This window comes from Bufo bufo, chromosome 4, assembly GCF_905171765.1.
Source record: "Bufo bufo chromosome 4, aBufBuf1.1, whole genome shotgun sequence".
Lineage (NCBI taxonomy): Eukaryota > Metazoa > Chordata > Amphibia > Anura > Bufonidae > Bufo > Bufo bufo.
The window spans coordinates 226,119,529-226,138,191 of NC_053392.1; the positions used below are offsets into that span (position 1 = coordinate 226,119,529).

Sequence of the window (18,663 nt, forward strand, 5' to 3'; positions counted from 1 at the left end):
TGAGTATTTCACAATCTGCTCAGTTACTGGGATTTTCACGCACAACCATTTCTAGGGTTTACAAAGAATGGTGTGAAAAGGGAAAAACATCCAGTATGCGGCAGTCCTGTGGGCAAAAATGCCTTGTGGATGCTAGAGGTCAGAGGAGAATGGGCCGACTGATTCAAGCTGATAGAAGAGCAACGTTGACTGAAATAACCACTCGTTACAACCGAGGTATGCAGCAAAGCATTTGTGAAGCCACAACACGCACAACCTTGAGGCGGATGGGCTACAACAGCAGAAGACCCCACCGGGTACCACTCATCTCCACTACAAATAGGAAAAAGAGGCTACAATTTGCACGAGCTCACCAAAATTGGACTGTTGAAGACTGGAAAAATGTTGCCTGGTCTGATGAGTCTCGATTTCTGTTGAGACATTCAAATGGTAGAGTCCGAATTTGGCGTAAAGAGAATGAGAACATGTATCCATCCTCTGATGGCTACTTCCAGCAGGATAATGCACCATGTCACAAAGTTTGAATCATTTCAAATTGGTTTCTTGAACATGACAATGAGTTCACTGTACTAAAATGGCCCCCACAGTCACCAGATCTCAATCCAATAGAGCATCTTTGGGATGTGGTGGAACGGGAGCTACGTGCCCTGGATGTGCATCCCTCAAATCTCCATCAACTGCAAGATGCTATCCTATCAATATGGCCCAACATTTCTAAAGAATGCTATCAGCACCTTGTTGAATCAATGCCAAGTAGAATTAAGGCAGTTCTGAAGCCAAAAGGGGGTCCAACACCGTATTAGTATGGTGTTCCTAATAATTCTTTAGGTGAGTGTATATAATACTATTGACAATATATTAATACTGTTAATAAAGATGTTGAAAATAAATTTAAAAAGTATTGTAGTTGATCAACAATTTTTTTTTACAAATATATAGAAAAGATGCTAAAAAATTAGAAACAAATATATAAAAAAGAAAACTTTTTTTTTTTAAATAAAAAATAATAAGAGTCACAATATATAAAAATTATGTTATTCACTGTAATTCTTATTAGTGTCCAATAGGGGGAGAAGTTACATCAAAGTTGTTAGCAATCCAGATTCATTCATATGGTTTATGGATGGATAGTCTAGTATAAGGCATCACGATGTTGTGAAAATCTTCCCTGTGCCTTATCAGCGGCCTCTGCTGCAGAGCCAACCTCGGAAAAAGACAGAAAAAGCACCGCTGGTCCTTTTAAGACAAAGACCGCTCGATATTCAGCATTACCGACTATTCCACCTGAAGGACAAACACCACAACGCTGCTCCTGCTTACGTGGGACGCCACGTCACGGACAGGTAGAGCTCGGCCGGCCAGCACATCACCTTCCTACGGACATCAGGATGGGTAACGTAATTTACAGACTGTCATTTGTATACGGTACTTGCTCCGATCATCCTTGCCCCAGGAGCGGCATATCGATATCACAGTGGATATTACAAAGTGCTCCGACAACTAAGTACAAGCCTTTGCCCCTGGAGCGGTATATCGCCATCACAGCGGACATCACCAAATACTACTTTTATATACATAAGATAGTGCTAAAATTACAGTACGAGGAGCACATTTAATATATCACTGTTATTTGGTAGCGGGATATATTGAAGCATTCTTTCTCCTATCATAGAGAGACATATACTACCAATATCTAGTTAAAAGAAACTTTTTTTTTTAATTAAGAGTAAGTCCTTTGTCATATCAGTACATACTGAACCGCTTATATGGCACAGGAAAGATTTTCACAACATTGTGCTGCCTTATACTAGACTATCCATCCATAAACCATATGAATGAATCTGGATTGCTTCGATGTAACTGCACCTCCTATTGGACACTAATAAGAATTACAGTGAATACCATAATTTTTATATATTGTGACTTTCTTATTTTTTTATTTAGCATCTTTTCTATATATTTTAAAAAATTTTTAGTTAATCAACTACAATACTTTTTGATTTTTCAACATCTTTATTAACAGTATCAAAAAATTGTCAATAGTATTACATACACTGCTCAAAAAAATAAAGGGAACACTTAAACAACACAATGTAACTCCAAGTCAATCACACTTCTGTGAAATCAAACTGTCCACTTAGGAAGCAACACTGAGTGACAATCAATTTCACATGCTGTTGTGCAAATGAGATAGACAACTGGTGGAAATTATAGGCAATTAGCAAGACACCCCCAATAAAGGAGTGGTTCTGCAGGTGGTGACCACAGAGCACTTCTCAGTTCCTATGCTTCCTGGCTGATGTTTTGGTCACTTTTGAATGCTGGCGGTGCTTTCACTCTAGTGGTAGCATGAGACGAAGTGGCTCAGGTAGTGCAGCTTATCCAGGATGGCACATCAATGCGAGCTGTGGCAAGAAGGTTTGCTGTGTCTGTCAGCGTAGTGTCCAGAGCATGGAGGCGCTACCAGGAGACAGACCAGTACATCAGGAGACGTGGAGGAGGCCGTAGGAGGGCAACAACCCAGCAGCAGGACCGCTACCTCCGCCTTTGTGCAAGGAGGAACAGGAGGAGCACTGCCAGAGCCCTGCAAAATGACCTCCAGCAGGCCACAAATGTGCATGTGTCTGCTCAAACGGTCAGAAACAGACTCCATGAGGGTGATATGAGTGCCCGACGTCCACAGGTGGGGGTTGTGCTTACAGCCCAAGACCGTGCAGGATGTTTGGCATTTGCCAGAGAACACCAAGATTGGCAAATTCGCCACTGGCGCCCTGTGCTCTTCACAGATGAAAGCAGGTTCACACTGAGCACATGTGACAGACGTGACATCCTCCAGCATGACCGGTTTGGCATTGGGTCAGTAATGGTGTGGGGTGGCATTTCTTTGGAGGGCCGCACAGCCCTCCATGTGCTCGCCAGAGGTAGCCTGACTGCCATTAGGTACCGAGATGAGATCCTCAGACCCCTTGTGAGACCATATGCTGGTGCGGTTGGCCCTGGGTTCCTCCTAATGCAAGACAATGCTAGACCTCATGTGGCTGGAGTGTGTCAGCAGTTCCTGCAAGACGAAGGCATTGGTGCTATGGACTGGCCCGCCCGTTCCCCAGACCTGAATCCAATTGAGCACATCTGGGACATCATGTCTCGCTCTATCCACCAACGTCACATGGCACCACAGAGTGTCCAGGAGTTGGCAGATGCTTTAGTCCAGGTCTGGGAGGAGATCCCTCAGGAGACCGTCCGCCACCTCATCAGGAGCATGGACAGGCATTGTAGGGAGGTCATACAGGCACGTGGAGGCCACACACACTACTGAGCCTCATTTTGACATGTTTTAAGGACATTACATCAAAGTTGGATCAGCCTGTAGTCTGTTTTTCCACTTTAATTTTGAGTGTGACTCCAAATCCAGACCTCCATGGGTTGAAATATTTGATTTCCATTTTTTTATTTTTGTGTGATTTTGTTGTTAGCACATTCAACTATGTAAAGAACAAAGTATTTCAGAAGAATATTTAATTAACTCAGATCTAGGATGTGTTATTTTTGTGTTCCCTTTATTTTTTTGAGCAGTGTATATTGTGCTATACATATAGTGGTTATTATCACACACAACCCTGGATATTTATGAGTGCCTCCCACATTTATAATTTATTATAATCTATCTCCTTCCGCAACACAGGGGTGAGTCGCTGGGTAGAGCACCTATCAAGAGATTTTTTAGTTTGGTGTAGCCACTGATCCAGTTCCTCTACTTTAATCCAGTTTGATAAATTACCCCAATTGTCTTGTTGGGAGGTAAACCTTCTGCCCAGTCTAAAGTTGAGAGCACACTGGTTTTGATAAATTACCCCAATTGTCTTGTTGGGAGATAAACCTTCTGCCCAGTCTAAAGTTGAGAGCACTCAGGTTTTTATTAAGAATGTCTATACTTTGCTCCATTCAGCCTTCCCTCAACCCTGACAAGTCTTCCTGTCCCTGCTGCTGAAAAACACCCCCACACAGGGCTGCCAACTGTCTAGAAATTTCTGGACAGTACATAAAAATAGATGTGTAAGTTAAAAAAAATAGACTTGTCTGTGATTTTATGGAGGCTTTTGGTAGTTGACTAGAACATTTTGGTGGAAATCATCATCATTTTACAGCTCACAATAAATGATGGTAAAGAGGTGGCTTCAGTATATTAAGCTATAGACAATAATTAGTTATCTTTAGAATTCTTTCTGGTTTTCCAATTAGTCTGCAAAAAATGCTATCTGTCCGTGACATAACAAAATGTAAAAAAGTGAAAGGGTCTGAAGACTTTCCGTATGCACTGCATAGATAACACAGGATCTACCATACAGACCAGGTGATTGTCAAAACTTATCTACTCCCTCCTGATCTCTGCACAGGTCACAGAGAATGTCTATAAAACTATCCCATAGAAGTCAATGATGTCCCCTCCTTTCCATTATGTCCATGGCCCATGGTGGCTGCCGTAAAGCATATTTCTAAGTACATCTCAGGCAAGATGGCCAGCCCTATAATAATTAGAGATGAGTGAACTTCGACAAGAAATTTGATTCTTTACAAATTACTTTGTCAAAAATTACTTTCCATCGCACTGCCTTCCCCCTTCTTTTAACCCCTCAGATGCCATGTTCAACTCTGATCAGGGCATCTGTGACTCACATAAGCCTTTCAGGGGTTAATCAGGGGTTAAAAAAAAAAAAGCTAAAACAAAGAGGTATTGCAGAGACGGCACCACTATAAGCCCAGTCAGTCAATGTACCAACAACACCTCAAACCGGGATAGGCGCACCGTTTCAGTCTCCCCTGCACAGCGGTGGTGCACAAGCCAAAAGGACACAAGAGAGCACTGTAGTAAAAGGTAAAGAAGGCGGCACTCACCCATGCAGTTCGATAAAAATAATCCTTTATTTCAACCGGGGCACACTCAAAATATTAGCAGAGGTGATGGGGGCGGATAGCATTAAGTCCACACAATACTCACCTCATCCACTTGCTCACAGAGAACTGTCTGCCCCTGTCTTGATTGAATAAAACCTGCCAAAAGACCTGCGGTGAGCATGATGACAATCAAAATGGGAGCTGATGGCCTCTGTGTGATCAAGTGGATGAGGGGAGTATATATTTTTTTTTTTCAGCCACTATTTTTGGAAACATTTATTAGTTACCATGTAGTGTGAGGAAAATCAGCTTTGTGGCAAATGTAATTTTTCCTAAAATTCAGACCAAAGTCTACTTTGATTTGTTCATCACTAATAATAATGTTCAGGAAATAGAATTAAAATATCTGCAATCAGAAAATAAAAACTAATTAGAAAAACAGGATACATGTCGCTATCTGGTTTTAACTGTTAAAAAAAAAAAAAGGTGACACATTTCATTTAACATTTACCGACCCAATATGCTCTAACATAGATATTCATATGACTTTTTCTTTATTTCTAGCTTGTCTGCACTCCCATGAGCTGGAGAATACACATGCTAATTTTATTGGTTGTATGTCTAGTGGTGACGTTCGTGGTAGAGGTCAGTAGTTGTTGTGTTATAAGCTTGTGCTTTGCATCATCTTCATGCTCACTATTACACTATATCTGTAGTTAATATTTCACTATATGTGATAATCCCCACTGTTAAGTGCCGCCACTTTGGTGTGAGACCAGTGATTGGCTGCAGTGGTCACATGGATAGTTAGGTATATCATCTCTGCAACACAGTAAGCAAAGGCCGGTGCTGCATTGACTATGTGATTGACTACCAATGTGACCAGTCACCTGGGGAAGACATACAGGTAGAGTTGTCCAAAACTGCTCTAATATGTATAGCCAGCTCAATTAGTACTACCATTGACAATGTACCGTATATACTCGAGTATAAGACAAGTTTTTTGGCACATATTTTTGTGCTCAAAAAGCCTCCTCGTCTTATACTCGAGTCTAGGTCTTAGCTCCGGTAATACAGGCAGTGCGGGGGGCAGCGCTCACTCACTGACGTCACGCGCCTGCGCCGCCTAGTGGGAGAAGGCGCGTGACGTCAGTGAGTGAGCGCCGCTCCCCGCACTGCCTGTATTACCGGAGCAAAGACAAAGTAAGATATTGTTTAAATATACTGCTGTGAGCGTCGGGGAGGGGGATCTGTGGATGGCACTGTAGGGGGATCTGTGGATGGCACTGTAGGGGGATCTGTGGATGGCACTGTAGGGGGATCTGTGGATGGCACTGTAGGGAGATCTGTGGATGGCACTGTAGGGGGATCTGTGGATGGCACTGTAGGGAGATCTGTGGATGGCACTGTAGGGGGATCTGTGGATGGCACTGTAGGGGGATCTGTGGATGGCACTGTAGGGAGATCTGTGGATGGCACTGTAGGGGGATCTGTGGATGGCACTGTAGGGGGATCTGTGGATGGCAGTGCCATCCACAGATCCCCCTACAGTGCCATCCACAGATACCCCCTACCCTAAACAGTGCCATTATGGCACTGTTTAGGGGAGGGGGGATCTGTGGATGGCACTGTTTAGGGGGGATCTGTGGATGGCACTGTTTAGGGGGGAGATCTGTGGATGGCACTGTTTAGGGGGGAGATCTGTGGATGGCTCCCTGTATTTAATGCAGAGTGTGTGTGTATATAATGCACACACTCTGCATTAAATACAGGGAGTCAGAGTCAGACTCCCATCAATCTGAGTCACCCTCTTGCAGATGTGTGTATATAATGTAGAGTGTGTGCATTATATACACATACACTCTGCATTATAGCTGCATTTCCCACCCTAGTCTTACCGCCTAGTGGGAGAAGGCGCGTGACGTCAGTGAGTGAGCGCCGCTCCCCGCACTGCCTGTATTACCGGAGCAAAGACAAAGTAAGATATTGTTTAAATATACTGCTGTGAGCGTCGGGGAGGGGGATCTGTGGATGGCACTGTAGGGGGATCTGTGGATGGCACTGTAGGGGGATCTGTGGATGGCACTGTAGGGGGATCTGTGGATGGCACTGTAGGGGGATCTGTGGATGGCACTGTAGGGAGATCTGTGGATGGCACTGTAGGGGGATCTGTGGATGGCACTGTAGGGGGATCTGTGGATGGCACTGTAGGGAGATCTGTGGATGGCACTGTAGGGGGATCTGTGGATGGCACTGTAGGGGGATCTGTGGATGGCAGTGCCATCCACAGATCCCCCTACAGTGCCATCCACAGATACCCCCTCCCCTAAACAGTGCCATTATGGCACTGTTTAGGGGAGGGGGGATCTGTGGATGGCACTGTTTAGGGGGGATCTGTGGATGGCACTGTTTAGGGGGGAGATCTGTGGATGGCACTGTTTAGGGGGGAGATCTGTGGATGGCTCCCTGTATTTAATGCAGAGTGTGTGTGTATATAATGCACACACTCTGCATTAAATACAGGGAGTCAGAGTCAGACTCCCATCAATCTGAGTCACCCTCTTGCAGATGTGTGTATATAATGTAGAGTGTGTGCATTATATACACATACACTCTGCATTATAGCTGCATTTCCCACCCTAGTCTTATACTCGAGTCAATAATTTTTCCCATTTTTTTGGGGTAAAATTAGGGGCTCGGCTTATACTCGAGTATATACGGTACTGGTGATAGCACAATAGGAATATCTTGTCTGTTTAACAATGCAAATCTATGCAAAAGCTGATAAAAAATCAATTCTGTTCTAAGTTGATTCCATTTCGTGTGTGAGAGGCATTTTTTTTGGAGTGTATTGATTTTGGCTGCCAAAAAGTTTTGATTAGGATTCAAGAAAAAGGCAGTAAATTTGCAAGACAATAGTTTTATTTAATCTATTTCAAGATCCTTGTTTGCATAATATCCACAGCACTAGCATTTGCCATGTGCTGCGAAAACAGCTCTGTCCCTCTAAAGATGGGTTGCTCAACTCCGGTCCTCAGGACCCACCTACCGGTCAGGATTTGAGAATAGTGATGGACGAACATCTGCCGGGGCGGTTCACGAACGCGATCACGCGTGCGGCAAATGCACTATACAGTACCCAAATGCACTATAAAGAAAGTATATTGATATAGAACACCCCGCTTCAATCTGTTTTTTTGGGGGACGACTGGTATATTACACCAGTAGAAATTATTTGTTCCAATAACACTTGTCCCTCTATATACCTGCAGTATCGCAGCAGAACCGCACGCAACTGCCGCACAATACAAATGCACTATAATATACTTGTGGTCGTGGCAACCAAGTACGTACCTATCCTACCTAGGATACCCTATCCCTAAGCGGTCAGAGTTGTGCCGTAACCGCGTCGTGGAGGGACGCCTGAAAGAGGGCATCCCCTTTGAGAGAAACAGGAGAAAGGGGTGGGTGGGAGGGAGAACTCTGCACTTCGTACGCATGTGGGAGGGTGCCGGCCGTTGAAGTAGGTGGCCAAGCCCCTCCCACAAATACAGGCCAATGAATCGGCCTTTACACTTGTGGTCGTGGCAACCAAGTACGTACCTATCCTACCTAGGATACCCTATCCCTAAGCGGTCAGAGTTGTGCCGTAACCGCGTCGTGGAGGGACGCCTGAAAGAGGGCAAAAAGACATACTGATAGGCAGAAATAATTTATTGCAAAGTCGTTACAAAGCCAAAGTTTGAAAAGCTGCCGACATTTCTGTTTCGGGGTGAGGTATGTAACGATTGAAACAAGACGAGTGCCAACGCCCCAGTTTCTGTATGACATGCGCAGGCACTCGGTTTTTGGAGGCCGCGGATGCGGCACCTATGCGAAATGAATGACCCGAAATTGTGGCAGGGTCACCGCCCGTGCTGGCCACGAGTGACCTTACATGGGATATGAACTGATGGGTGGTGAGTGGAACCCCCCCGAAGGGTAACAATGGACTATTCGGTCCGGCCTCGGACAAGGCAGACCGTAACTGACGAAGTACCGTCACCGGACACCATTGGTGTGTTGTGGGAAAGAAGGACACCGGAACAGGGGGGCCCATCTGGGAGGTCTTGGACGTTTTGAGCAGTAATACGAACCCGTCGGAGTTCTGGACCAGCTGGCTGAGCGTGAGGAACTTGCTACTACCTAGCGCGCAGGTGAACTCCCCAGGTCTTAGGAAGCCGTAAAAGGCTAGATAGATGGCGGATTTAAGTACCAAGCTGGCCAAAACCCCGAAAGGATTACCGTCCAAGGCGTCGGATATTTTGCGGAAAAGAGGGCCGGTGACCCCTTGCCTGCGTACTCGGCTTTGAGGCCCGCACTTGCTCAAACCCTTGAGAGCGGCTTTGACAGCATGTATGGTAAACACTGACGCTAGCTCGGGATGGCTAAGAGAGAGGAAGTGTTGCACTCCCGCCGGTACGACCTCACTGTACCGTGGGAGAGCCTGCGCACGGAGTGGCAGTAACCGATGAACGCCAGGATGTACTCTGGAAAACTGGAGTCCCCTTGAGGACATTCCCCTCGAAACCTGCAGAACGTCTTCCACCCGGTGTTGTATGCCCTGGTTGTGTTAGGTGAGAGGGAATTGCGTATCAGAGCGTGAGCCGTCTCAAGGTGGTTGGTTACATTATCCCCAAGGACTCGAGAGGAGGGACGGTGGTACCTGTCGCATCTGCCTCTGGCATGATCTGAAAGAAACGGGAGAAGTTAGCCCTCGACAAGGCGTCAGCAGCCCCGTTCTGCGCACCTGGCACATGCGCACTGAAAATATGAAAGTGGTGCCGTAGGGAGAGCTGCACCAACCTTCTGAGAAAACACATGACTTGGCTGGACTTAGACAGCCCACTGTTGAGGATGTCTACCACGGCTGCGTTGTCAGTTACAAACAGAACAGACTGACACGCCCAGAGACTGCCCCAAATGTGGGCGGCTACCACGATGGGGTACAGCTCGAACAGCGCCGAGGTTTGGAGGAACCCCGGAATTTGTTCCACCTCGGCAGGCCATTCGTCTGCAACCCAGTGGGTGCCGAAAATGGCGGCAAACCCTGAGCCCGCAGCTGCATCCGAAAACACTGTAGGCGACCGACAAGACAGCTCGGGTACGAATAGTGACACCCCGTTCCATTGGCTCAGGAAATGGTCCCACATGTGGAGATCCGCTAGGGCTTGACTGTCCAGGCACACTGGGCTGTCCTGTTCCGGGGCGGAACTTAAGAGCGACAGTAGGCGGGATATGAACGCCCTGCCCTGCGGGATGATGCGCATGGCGAAGTTCAACATGCCCAGTAGAGACTGAAGGTCAGCCTTAGTGACCACGGTTGTGACTGTAAACCTGTGGATGACTTCTCTAATCCTCGTTAACTTATCCGTAGGCAACCTAGCTAACATGTGCTGGGAGTCTAACTCAATGCCCAAGAAGGTGATGACTGTGGCCGGGCCTTCTACCTTCTTGGGGGACACCGGGACACCTAACTGGGAAAAGCACCTAAGCAATTTTCCCAGCCCTAGGGGAACTGCCCCTGGCCTCTCAATCAGCAGGAAGTCGTCCAAACAGTGGATGACGAACTCACAGAGGACCCTGTGTACCAAAACCCAGTGGAGAGCCTGAGCCAACTGATCGAAGAGCCAGGGGCTGCTCTTGGAACCGAAGGTGAGTTTGGTGGAGAAATAATACAGGCCTCTCCACTTGATGCCGTGCCACTGCCAGAGGGCTGGCATGATGGGGAGCAACTTAAAGGCATCCGATATGTCGGCCTTGGACAACATGGACCCTGGGCCCGTTTTCATGATGATGGCGATAGCCTGGTCGATTGAAGCATATCTCATGCCCACTTCCTCCGAAGGAATGAGGGAATTGAGGCTGGGGACCTGGGAGCCATGTGGGGCCGACAAGTCGATAATGAGTCTTTCCTTTTTACTGAACTTGCCTGTAACTACCCCCACGGGACTGACTCTCCAGCGTTGAAAGGGGGGCACACTGAAGGGACCGATCAAGAACCCTTTGCTTAACTCTGCCTCTACTAGTGTGTCTACCGAAGCGGGATTTCTTTCAGCTGACTGAAGGTTCCTGCATTCGTGTGTGAACTCTGGAGTCGTGATCAAGCCCGTATGGAAACCCTCGTGAAATCCTGACACCAGGAACTGTACAAACCCTGGATTGTGATGACCCTGCAAGTACTCCTGTAGACGGCTAATATTGACCACACTCATATAATTTCTAACCGACTTTAATGAGCACGCTACTCGGGGGTGGGCCCTAAAACAGTTGGTACAGATATGTAACAGACGGCATTGACCGAAATTACAAGATGCGTAATTGTAATTGTTACATATCTGTGCCCTGCCTAGCTGAACGATGGGCCGGCCCAGCTTGTCTACTGAGTTGGGGGGTCTGAAGACGTCGAGTGGACCAGCTGTAGAGCTGGAGGGGTAGGATGCCGTGCTGACGGCGGACTTATCGCACCACTCGACAGAGTGAAAGATAGACTGGCAGGCGGAACAGGAGGGAGCTTTCAGACCTGCAAAATGCCTACAGAAAAGCTCAGTGTCCAGGTTGGACCAGTCAGTGACGTGTTGGAACTGGGAGAGAGCCGCTGCCGCCTTAGCTGAAAACGAACAGTGATAGTCGTAGAATGCGCTCCCTCCATACCTGTGACCCAACTCTGTGACCCTGAAGAGATACAGGTCTAGTTCTTCCCTCCTGTCCGGCCTGGCAGTGCAAATCACATCCCTGAAAAGGCTGAACGCCATGACAAATTCCGGTATGGACAATTTGCGGTTGAGCCGGTGGTCGCGGCTTCTCAGTACCACTGACACTTCCCCGCAAGCTATGACCTTGTTGTCAGATAGGTCCCTGGAGGCTATTAATAGAGACGCAAGATTGACATCCCTACCCTCCAGGATGTCCTTCCTGATGTTGATCGGGACAAAGTGGGAGGGAGTCACGTTGGGGACGGACTGGACAGAGCGAAAGTCTGCGGCGGCAGAAGTGGAGGCGACCGCAACCTCGAGGGAGGGAACTGGTAGGACTGCGCTGCGAGCCTCGATAGACTCTAACCTCGCCTGCATGGACGTGACGGCAGACGTCAGACTGTTTAGCATGACATGTATCTGAGTCAGCGAAGTTTGCATCGTGGCCGCAGGGGGATCATTGGTACTAGGTACCAGGGAGTCCTTCCAAAGGCGATACAGTTCCGCTTTTCTGGCAGACGCTGGGAAAGGGACGCCCTGCAAGGAGACCTGCCGTACTTACCAACTGAGAAGCACTATACTCTGACTTCCGTGGAAGTATCAATGAACACAGAACAACCTGTACGTAAAGTAACGTATGAGACACAAGCCTGACAAAGGCAGTACCTACCCGTCCCCCAAGGTGAACCCCCACTACCTTGGTTGACAAGGAAAATCAACTGAGATCCAAACCAACTTCTCTCTGACTAATAACTGCTTTGAACCTGGAAAACAACGGGACAACGAAAGAACCAGTCAATGCGTAAGGCTCAATTGTAGAACGTGGGTTGTGAGTAAAGGTATAGTCGGCTAACGAGAGTAGGTATACTGATTGACATTGACCACTACCTGACGTTGGCGGTGAAAACCCCTACCTATCTAAGCGGCACAGCGGCCTGTGCCAGACTTTGGTGTGGGCGAGGAGCGGGGCCGTTGCGAGCCCCACCGTGCCTCACGGTAACCACGTGGGGAGCGCGGGGCTCCCTGGCACCGTGAACCAAGTGGGGGTGGTCCTCTGGGCAACGACCGACACCCCACGCCAACCTGTCTCAGGTGCCACGTGGAGAGCCAGCGCATGTCCCTGACAGGGTGCTCAGTGCGGGGGCCCCTTGTCGTCCCGGGGCTGGGCCGCCCGCCGGCTGAGCACTACTGCCGCGTGGGGAGCAGCGCAGCCCTCTGGCATGAAGTTGACACAGGGGGGGCACCCGGCGTCGAGGGCCCCACCTAGCCAAGACTAGAAATGCCGCGTGGGGGGCCTCACCGGTCCCTGATGGAGAGCCCAGTGCGGGGGAGCCCTCCTGCCTCTGAGGGGCCAACCCACCGCCGGCTGGGCATCTCCACCACGTGGGGAAACGGTGCTGCCCCCTGGCATGGGGGGAGGCTTTACCAGACACGGCCTCCCCCCTTCTAATGTGAGGGCGTGCCACGTGGGGGGCCCACCGTTCCCTGATGGGGTGCCCAGTGCGGGGGTGCCCCCCTGCTCCATGAGGGGCCGACCCACCGCCGGCTGGGCCCCTCCACCGCGTGGGGAACCGGTGCTGCCCCCTGGCATGGGGGGAGGCTTATCAGACACAGCCTCCCCCCTTCTAATGTGAGGGCGTGCCACGTGGGGGGCCCACCGCTCCCTGATGGGGTGCCCAGTGCGGGGGTGCCCCCCTGCTCCATGAGGGGCCGACCCACCGCCGGCTGGGCCCCTCCACCGCGTGGGGAACCGGTGCTGCCCCCTGGCAAACTGACATAACGGGGCCTAAACTCCCGGCGTGATGGGCGGAGCTACGTGATGCCGCCCCGCCCCCTGGTAAGGCGCTCGTCACAGGGGTGCCTCCCCTGGCTAGGGGCCGGCCCACAGGTGAGGGAGCGGAGCAGCATCGGCTGAGTTTGTGGACGGAGGCGGGCGGGGAGGCGGGCGGAGGGGGGCCTCTCGTGACCGCTGGCCCCGCCCCCCGCCGGAGAAAATGAGAAGCTCGGACCTGGGCGGCGGAGGAGGGGAGTGCCGTATCCGTGGGCTCCCTCCCCCCGCCGGCGGCTGAAGGGGTACCGCCGCTGTGGACGAGCAGGAGGGGTCCCCGGACTGCAGAGGCCCCACTCCCTGCTGTATGCTGGCGACGTAGTGGCCCGGCGCATGGCGGCCCCTACTCACCAAAGGGCCGACCACCGCACGCACATCCACTCACCTTCTCTGTCGACACCGGACTGCCAGGTACGAGCGCACACTTCCTGAGAACTCTGCACTTCGTACGCATGTGGGAGGGTGCCGGCCGTTGAAGTAGGTGGCCAAGCCCCTCCCACAAATACAGGCCAATGAATCGGCCTTTACACTTTCTAACATAGAAAGTATATTATAACATTGTACAAGGAAGGCAATCCATTAGAATATACATAAAGATAAAATGTAACCTTTAATAATTTTACTATGAGGGTCCATTCACACGTCCGTAAGTGTTTTGTGGATCCGCAAAACACAGACACCGGCAATGTGCATTCTGCAATTTGTGGACCGCACATCGCCGGCACTATAATAGAAAATGCCTAATCTTGTCTGCAATTGCGGACAAGAATAGGACATGTTCTATCTTTTTGCGGAAACGGAAGCACAGATGCGGAAGTGCGGATCCCCAAATGCGGATGCGGACAGCACATTCTGGCCCCATTGAAAATGAATGGGTCTGCACCCGTTCCGCAAAATTGCGGAACGGATGCGGACCCATTTTGCAGACATGTGAATTGAAAAGGTTACCCTCAAAATGAAAATAAATGAAATTATTAAAGTTAACCAAAAAGCATAGATGTGGTAGGCAATAACAAGTGCTCAGCGGCACTAAATAAGGTGCAAACGACCGCCGGGCGAACCGCAAGGCCATCTCTATTTGAGAATATCCCACAGAATGAATACCTGTGGTAAGTCCTGATGCATGGACACTAATTATGTCACCTGCTCAATACTAAGGAAATCCTGAAAACATGACTGGTAGGTGGGTCCCGAGGACCGGAGTTGAGAAACCCTGCTCTAAAGCATGAACTGACTCAAAAAAGTCTCTAAAGGACTCCTGTGGAGTCCAACACCAAGATGAAGTAGATCTTTTAAGGGCTGTAAGTGGTGGATTGTCCATGGATTAGACTTTTTTTCCAGCACGTTCTACGATAATCAGCTGAGATTGTGGGTATTTTTTAAGACAAGAAATCACCATGAACTGTTTGTCATGTTCATCAAACCATTCCTAAACAATTTTTGCAGTGTGGCAGGAAAGATTATCCCGCTTAAGGATGCCACTTCTATTAGGGAATAATGTTGTAGGGATTCAACTGTAATAAAATATATACCACATGATTTTTTTTTATTTTTTATAGTGGCTCACTATAAAGTGCAGTCTGCTGAAAAAAGTATACTAATGTATACTAGCGAGACAGAGGAAACTTTTTTGGCTTCCATTAGGTACATAGAACCCAATGGATATTCTTAACATTCATAGGGGCTTTTCCAGCACACGGTGAGATGCGCATAGCCTAATTCACTTTTATGTTACCCAGGGGCGTTGCTAGGTTATCACATTCAGGGCCTGGGCCCTTGATGTTTTGTCCCAGGGCCCGATTGTCCTGCCTGTCAGCTAGATACAACTGTATTGCAGTCCTCAGGATGGCAGTACAATTTAATCGAATGCACTGGAAGAGCTGAAGGACCTGTGATGACATCACAGGTCATGTGACCAGTAAAACAGACAGTGGTTGAGAAGGACCTGCGATGATGTCACCATCATATGACCAGTGCAGGAGAGGATGGCAGTGAAGAGAAGACCTGGGGGAAGAAGCTGTGGTGTTATCTGCTATATGATGAGACGTAAGTGAAGGGAGAGGCAGAGCAATGCTGGCAGTTGTGGTTATTTAACTGGGACTGTATGTTAGGGTTGAAGGGAGGGATGTTATTTACATGGAACTGTGCGTTGGAAGTGGCTGGGGAGGGGGTCATGTTATTTACATGGGACTGTATGTTGATGGTGGCTGTAGGAGGGAGAGATGTTATTTACATGGGAGTGTATGTTGGAGGGGGCTGGGGGCTCTAGGAGGGAGATATGTTATTTACATGGGACTGGATGTTGGAGGGGGCTGGGGCAGGGTGATGTTATTTACATGGGACTGTATGTTGAAAGCGGCTTTGGGAGGGGATTATGTTATGTAGGGCGGGTTCACATCACCGTTATGGATTCAGTTTTCCATTATAACATAGTTATAACGAAATCCATAAGACGGAAGTCAAAACGTAAGCTTTTAAAAGGCATTCTGTTTCGATCCTTCATAATACAAGTCTATGGGAAAGCATAACTGATACGTCCTGGTTTCCATTATGCAGGAGTCCATAGACTTCTATTATGACGGATCAAAACAATATGCCTCCTAAAGGCTTCAGCTTTGAGTTCAGTCTTATGGTTTCCGTTATTTTCCATTATAACCATGTGATAACGGAAAACAAAAATGGAATCCATAACAGTGATGTGAACCAGCCCTTACATGGGACTGTATGTTGGAGGAGGCTGTGGGAGGGAGTGATGTTTTTTACATGGAACTGTATGTTGGAGGCAGATGGGGGAGACATTGATGTTATTTACATGGGACTATATGTTGACGACTGGGGGGGGAATGATGTTATTTACATGGGACTGAATGTTGAGGGGCGATGTTATTTACTTAGGACTGTATGTTGAAGTTGGCTGGTGGGGTGGAATGATGTTATTTACATGGGAGTGAATGTTAAGGGGGTTATGTTTACATGGGATTGAATGTTGGAGTCAGCTGGGAATGGGGTGATATTATTTACTTGGGACTGTATGTTGAAGGTGGATGCGACGAGGTGATGTTATTTGCATGGGACTATATTTTGGAGGGGGATGGAGAGATGGTGTGATGTTATTTACATGGGACTCTATGGCGGAGAAAGGTAAATAGTGTTATGGGACTATATATTGGAGGGGCTGGAGGGAGGGGAGTGATGTTATTTACATAGAACTGTATTTTGGAGGGGGCAGAAGAGATGGTGTGATGTTATTTACATGGGACTGTATGGTGGAGGGAGAAATATAACTACAGGGGGCACTTCAGGGTGAGCATTATAACAGTAGGGGGCAGTATAATTACTGGGGGCACTGTAGGGGTATTATAAATCCAGGGGACTTTATAGGCATTCTTATTACTACTGTTGGCTCTGTAGGAGTGACTTATAGATCCGCCTTATTTCTACTAAGAGTACTATGAGGGGCCTTAATACTACTGATGGGTCTGTAGATAGCTTTATTACCACTGGAGGGACAATAGGGGGGCCTTATTTCTATCGGGGGCTCTGTAAGGGCATTATTAATACTGGAGGTCCCCTCTATGAATGTGGGCACTCTTGGGGAGCATTATCATGGTTGGGGGCACTGTAGGGGGTAGTATTACTAATGGGGGCATTCTTGGGGAGCGTTATTACTGTTGGGGGCACTGTAGGGGGCTCTCTTACTAATGAGGGCATTCTAGAAGAGAATTACTATTGGTGGAACTATGAGGAGCACTATTACTATGGGGGCATTCATATGTCTTCAGAATAGTATTGGGAATATTGGGGAGCACAGTGAGCAGCAGGATAACACTGTGGGGACTCAAGGTTGGGGAATGATGATAGAAATGTGAGGAAGCTAAGATGTTTGTTTGTCTGCAGAGATGAGATGGCTGAGATAAGTTATACAGACCAAATGGAGAAGCTGATGACAGAAGATCTACATCAGAGGAGACGTCACCTGGGAGGCCCTGGATGTGAGAGGAATGTGCTGCTGTATAGCAAGGACAGCAAAATGTGGGGGGAGGGGGGAAACTTGGAGAACTGGGCCATATTCGTTGGGTCTTGGGCCCCGGATCTTTTGAGACCCTAGCAACGCCCCTAATGTTACCACTGATTTGTTTAAAAAAAAATTATATTGTTTATTTCTGTTTTCTATTTTATTCAGTATGAGAATATAATCACACATTGGGTTGTTGTTTATTCGTTATTTCTTTATAATACACTACACAACAACTGGTTAATGCCAATTTTTTCAGATCCATTTATTATTAATTATTGCTTTTCAGGAATTCATTCTGGATAACAGAGCTCTTTGGTTGGCTATGAAGAAATGCCTAAAGATTAAACCAGGTAGTAAATACAAAAAGTTTCATACAATTCTGGAAGAGGACAAGGATTGGCCACCTATTGGAAGAACAATTTCTGGGAACAGTTTGACCGACGGGTATGCCAGAGTCTATATTAATCAAAGTTATGAGCAGGACAGTGCTTTGAGCACTGAAGAAGGTTGTGACAATGGACAGCAAAATGGAAAAAATTAAAACCAAGCCTTAACTTTTTAGTGCACAAGGATTTGATAAGTAACAAAAATATATTTTCATGTACACATGTATGTATGTCCATCGAATACAATGTAAACACCCACACTCTAAATAGTTCTGTGTACGAAATTGGATGGTGTCACACAGCAACCTGGTGGATTACACATCTCATACATATAGAAATCAATGTGTAGCTCTGCAGCTAGTGAAGGTGAATGGAGTCATGCTGCGACCAGGAAGTTGATTCTGCTGCTGTATGGGTTTTATTATGACTGTCAAGTCACCTTCACAGCAACTTGAAAGTCACAAAGCAACTCCATCCATTTTTATCATGCTGCAATTCACAGTATAGAAGTATCACAATGCTGCAATTTTTGTCCACCCCATGTGTGTCGCAGCCAAAATCCGGATTAAGAGCATCATGGGCCTGGTGCTGAAGATTTTAATGGGCCTTTTTATAGAAAATGAAAACGCAACGCAGAGCAATTTTTTATAACACAAATAAAGTGCATCTGTCATATGTTTTATGCATATGAAATCACCAGCATAGCTGAATAGATATATGTATTGGGTACTGCGCGACATATACCCCTTTAAGTGTCTCCTTGCCTGTCCGCCACTTTGAAGGTCCGCAGTAAATAATACAGAA

The 18,663-nt window shown here is 47.7% G+C and overlaps 1 protein-coding gene across 1 annotated transcript in view; it reads left to right on the forward strand.

The window, feature by feature from the left end:
* LOC120997963 (probable cation-transporting ATPase 13A5) overlaps positions 1-18,396 on the forward strand; it is a 262,081-nt gene extending 243,685 nt beyond the window's left edge. The window contains exons 29-30 of the mRNA XM_040428345.1: positions 5,458-5,538; positions 17,760-18,396. Coding sequence (XP_040284279.1) covers positions 5,458-5,538; positions 17,760-18,014 — 336 coding nt within the window. The 3' untranslated portion in view covers positions 18,015-18,396. The remainder of the gene's footprint in view (positions 1-5,457; positions 5,539-17,759) is intronic.
* The last annotated feature ends 267 nt before the right edge of the window (positions 18,397-18,663 follow it).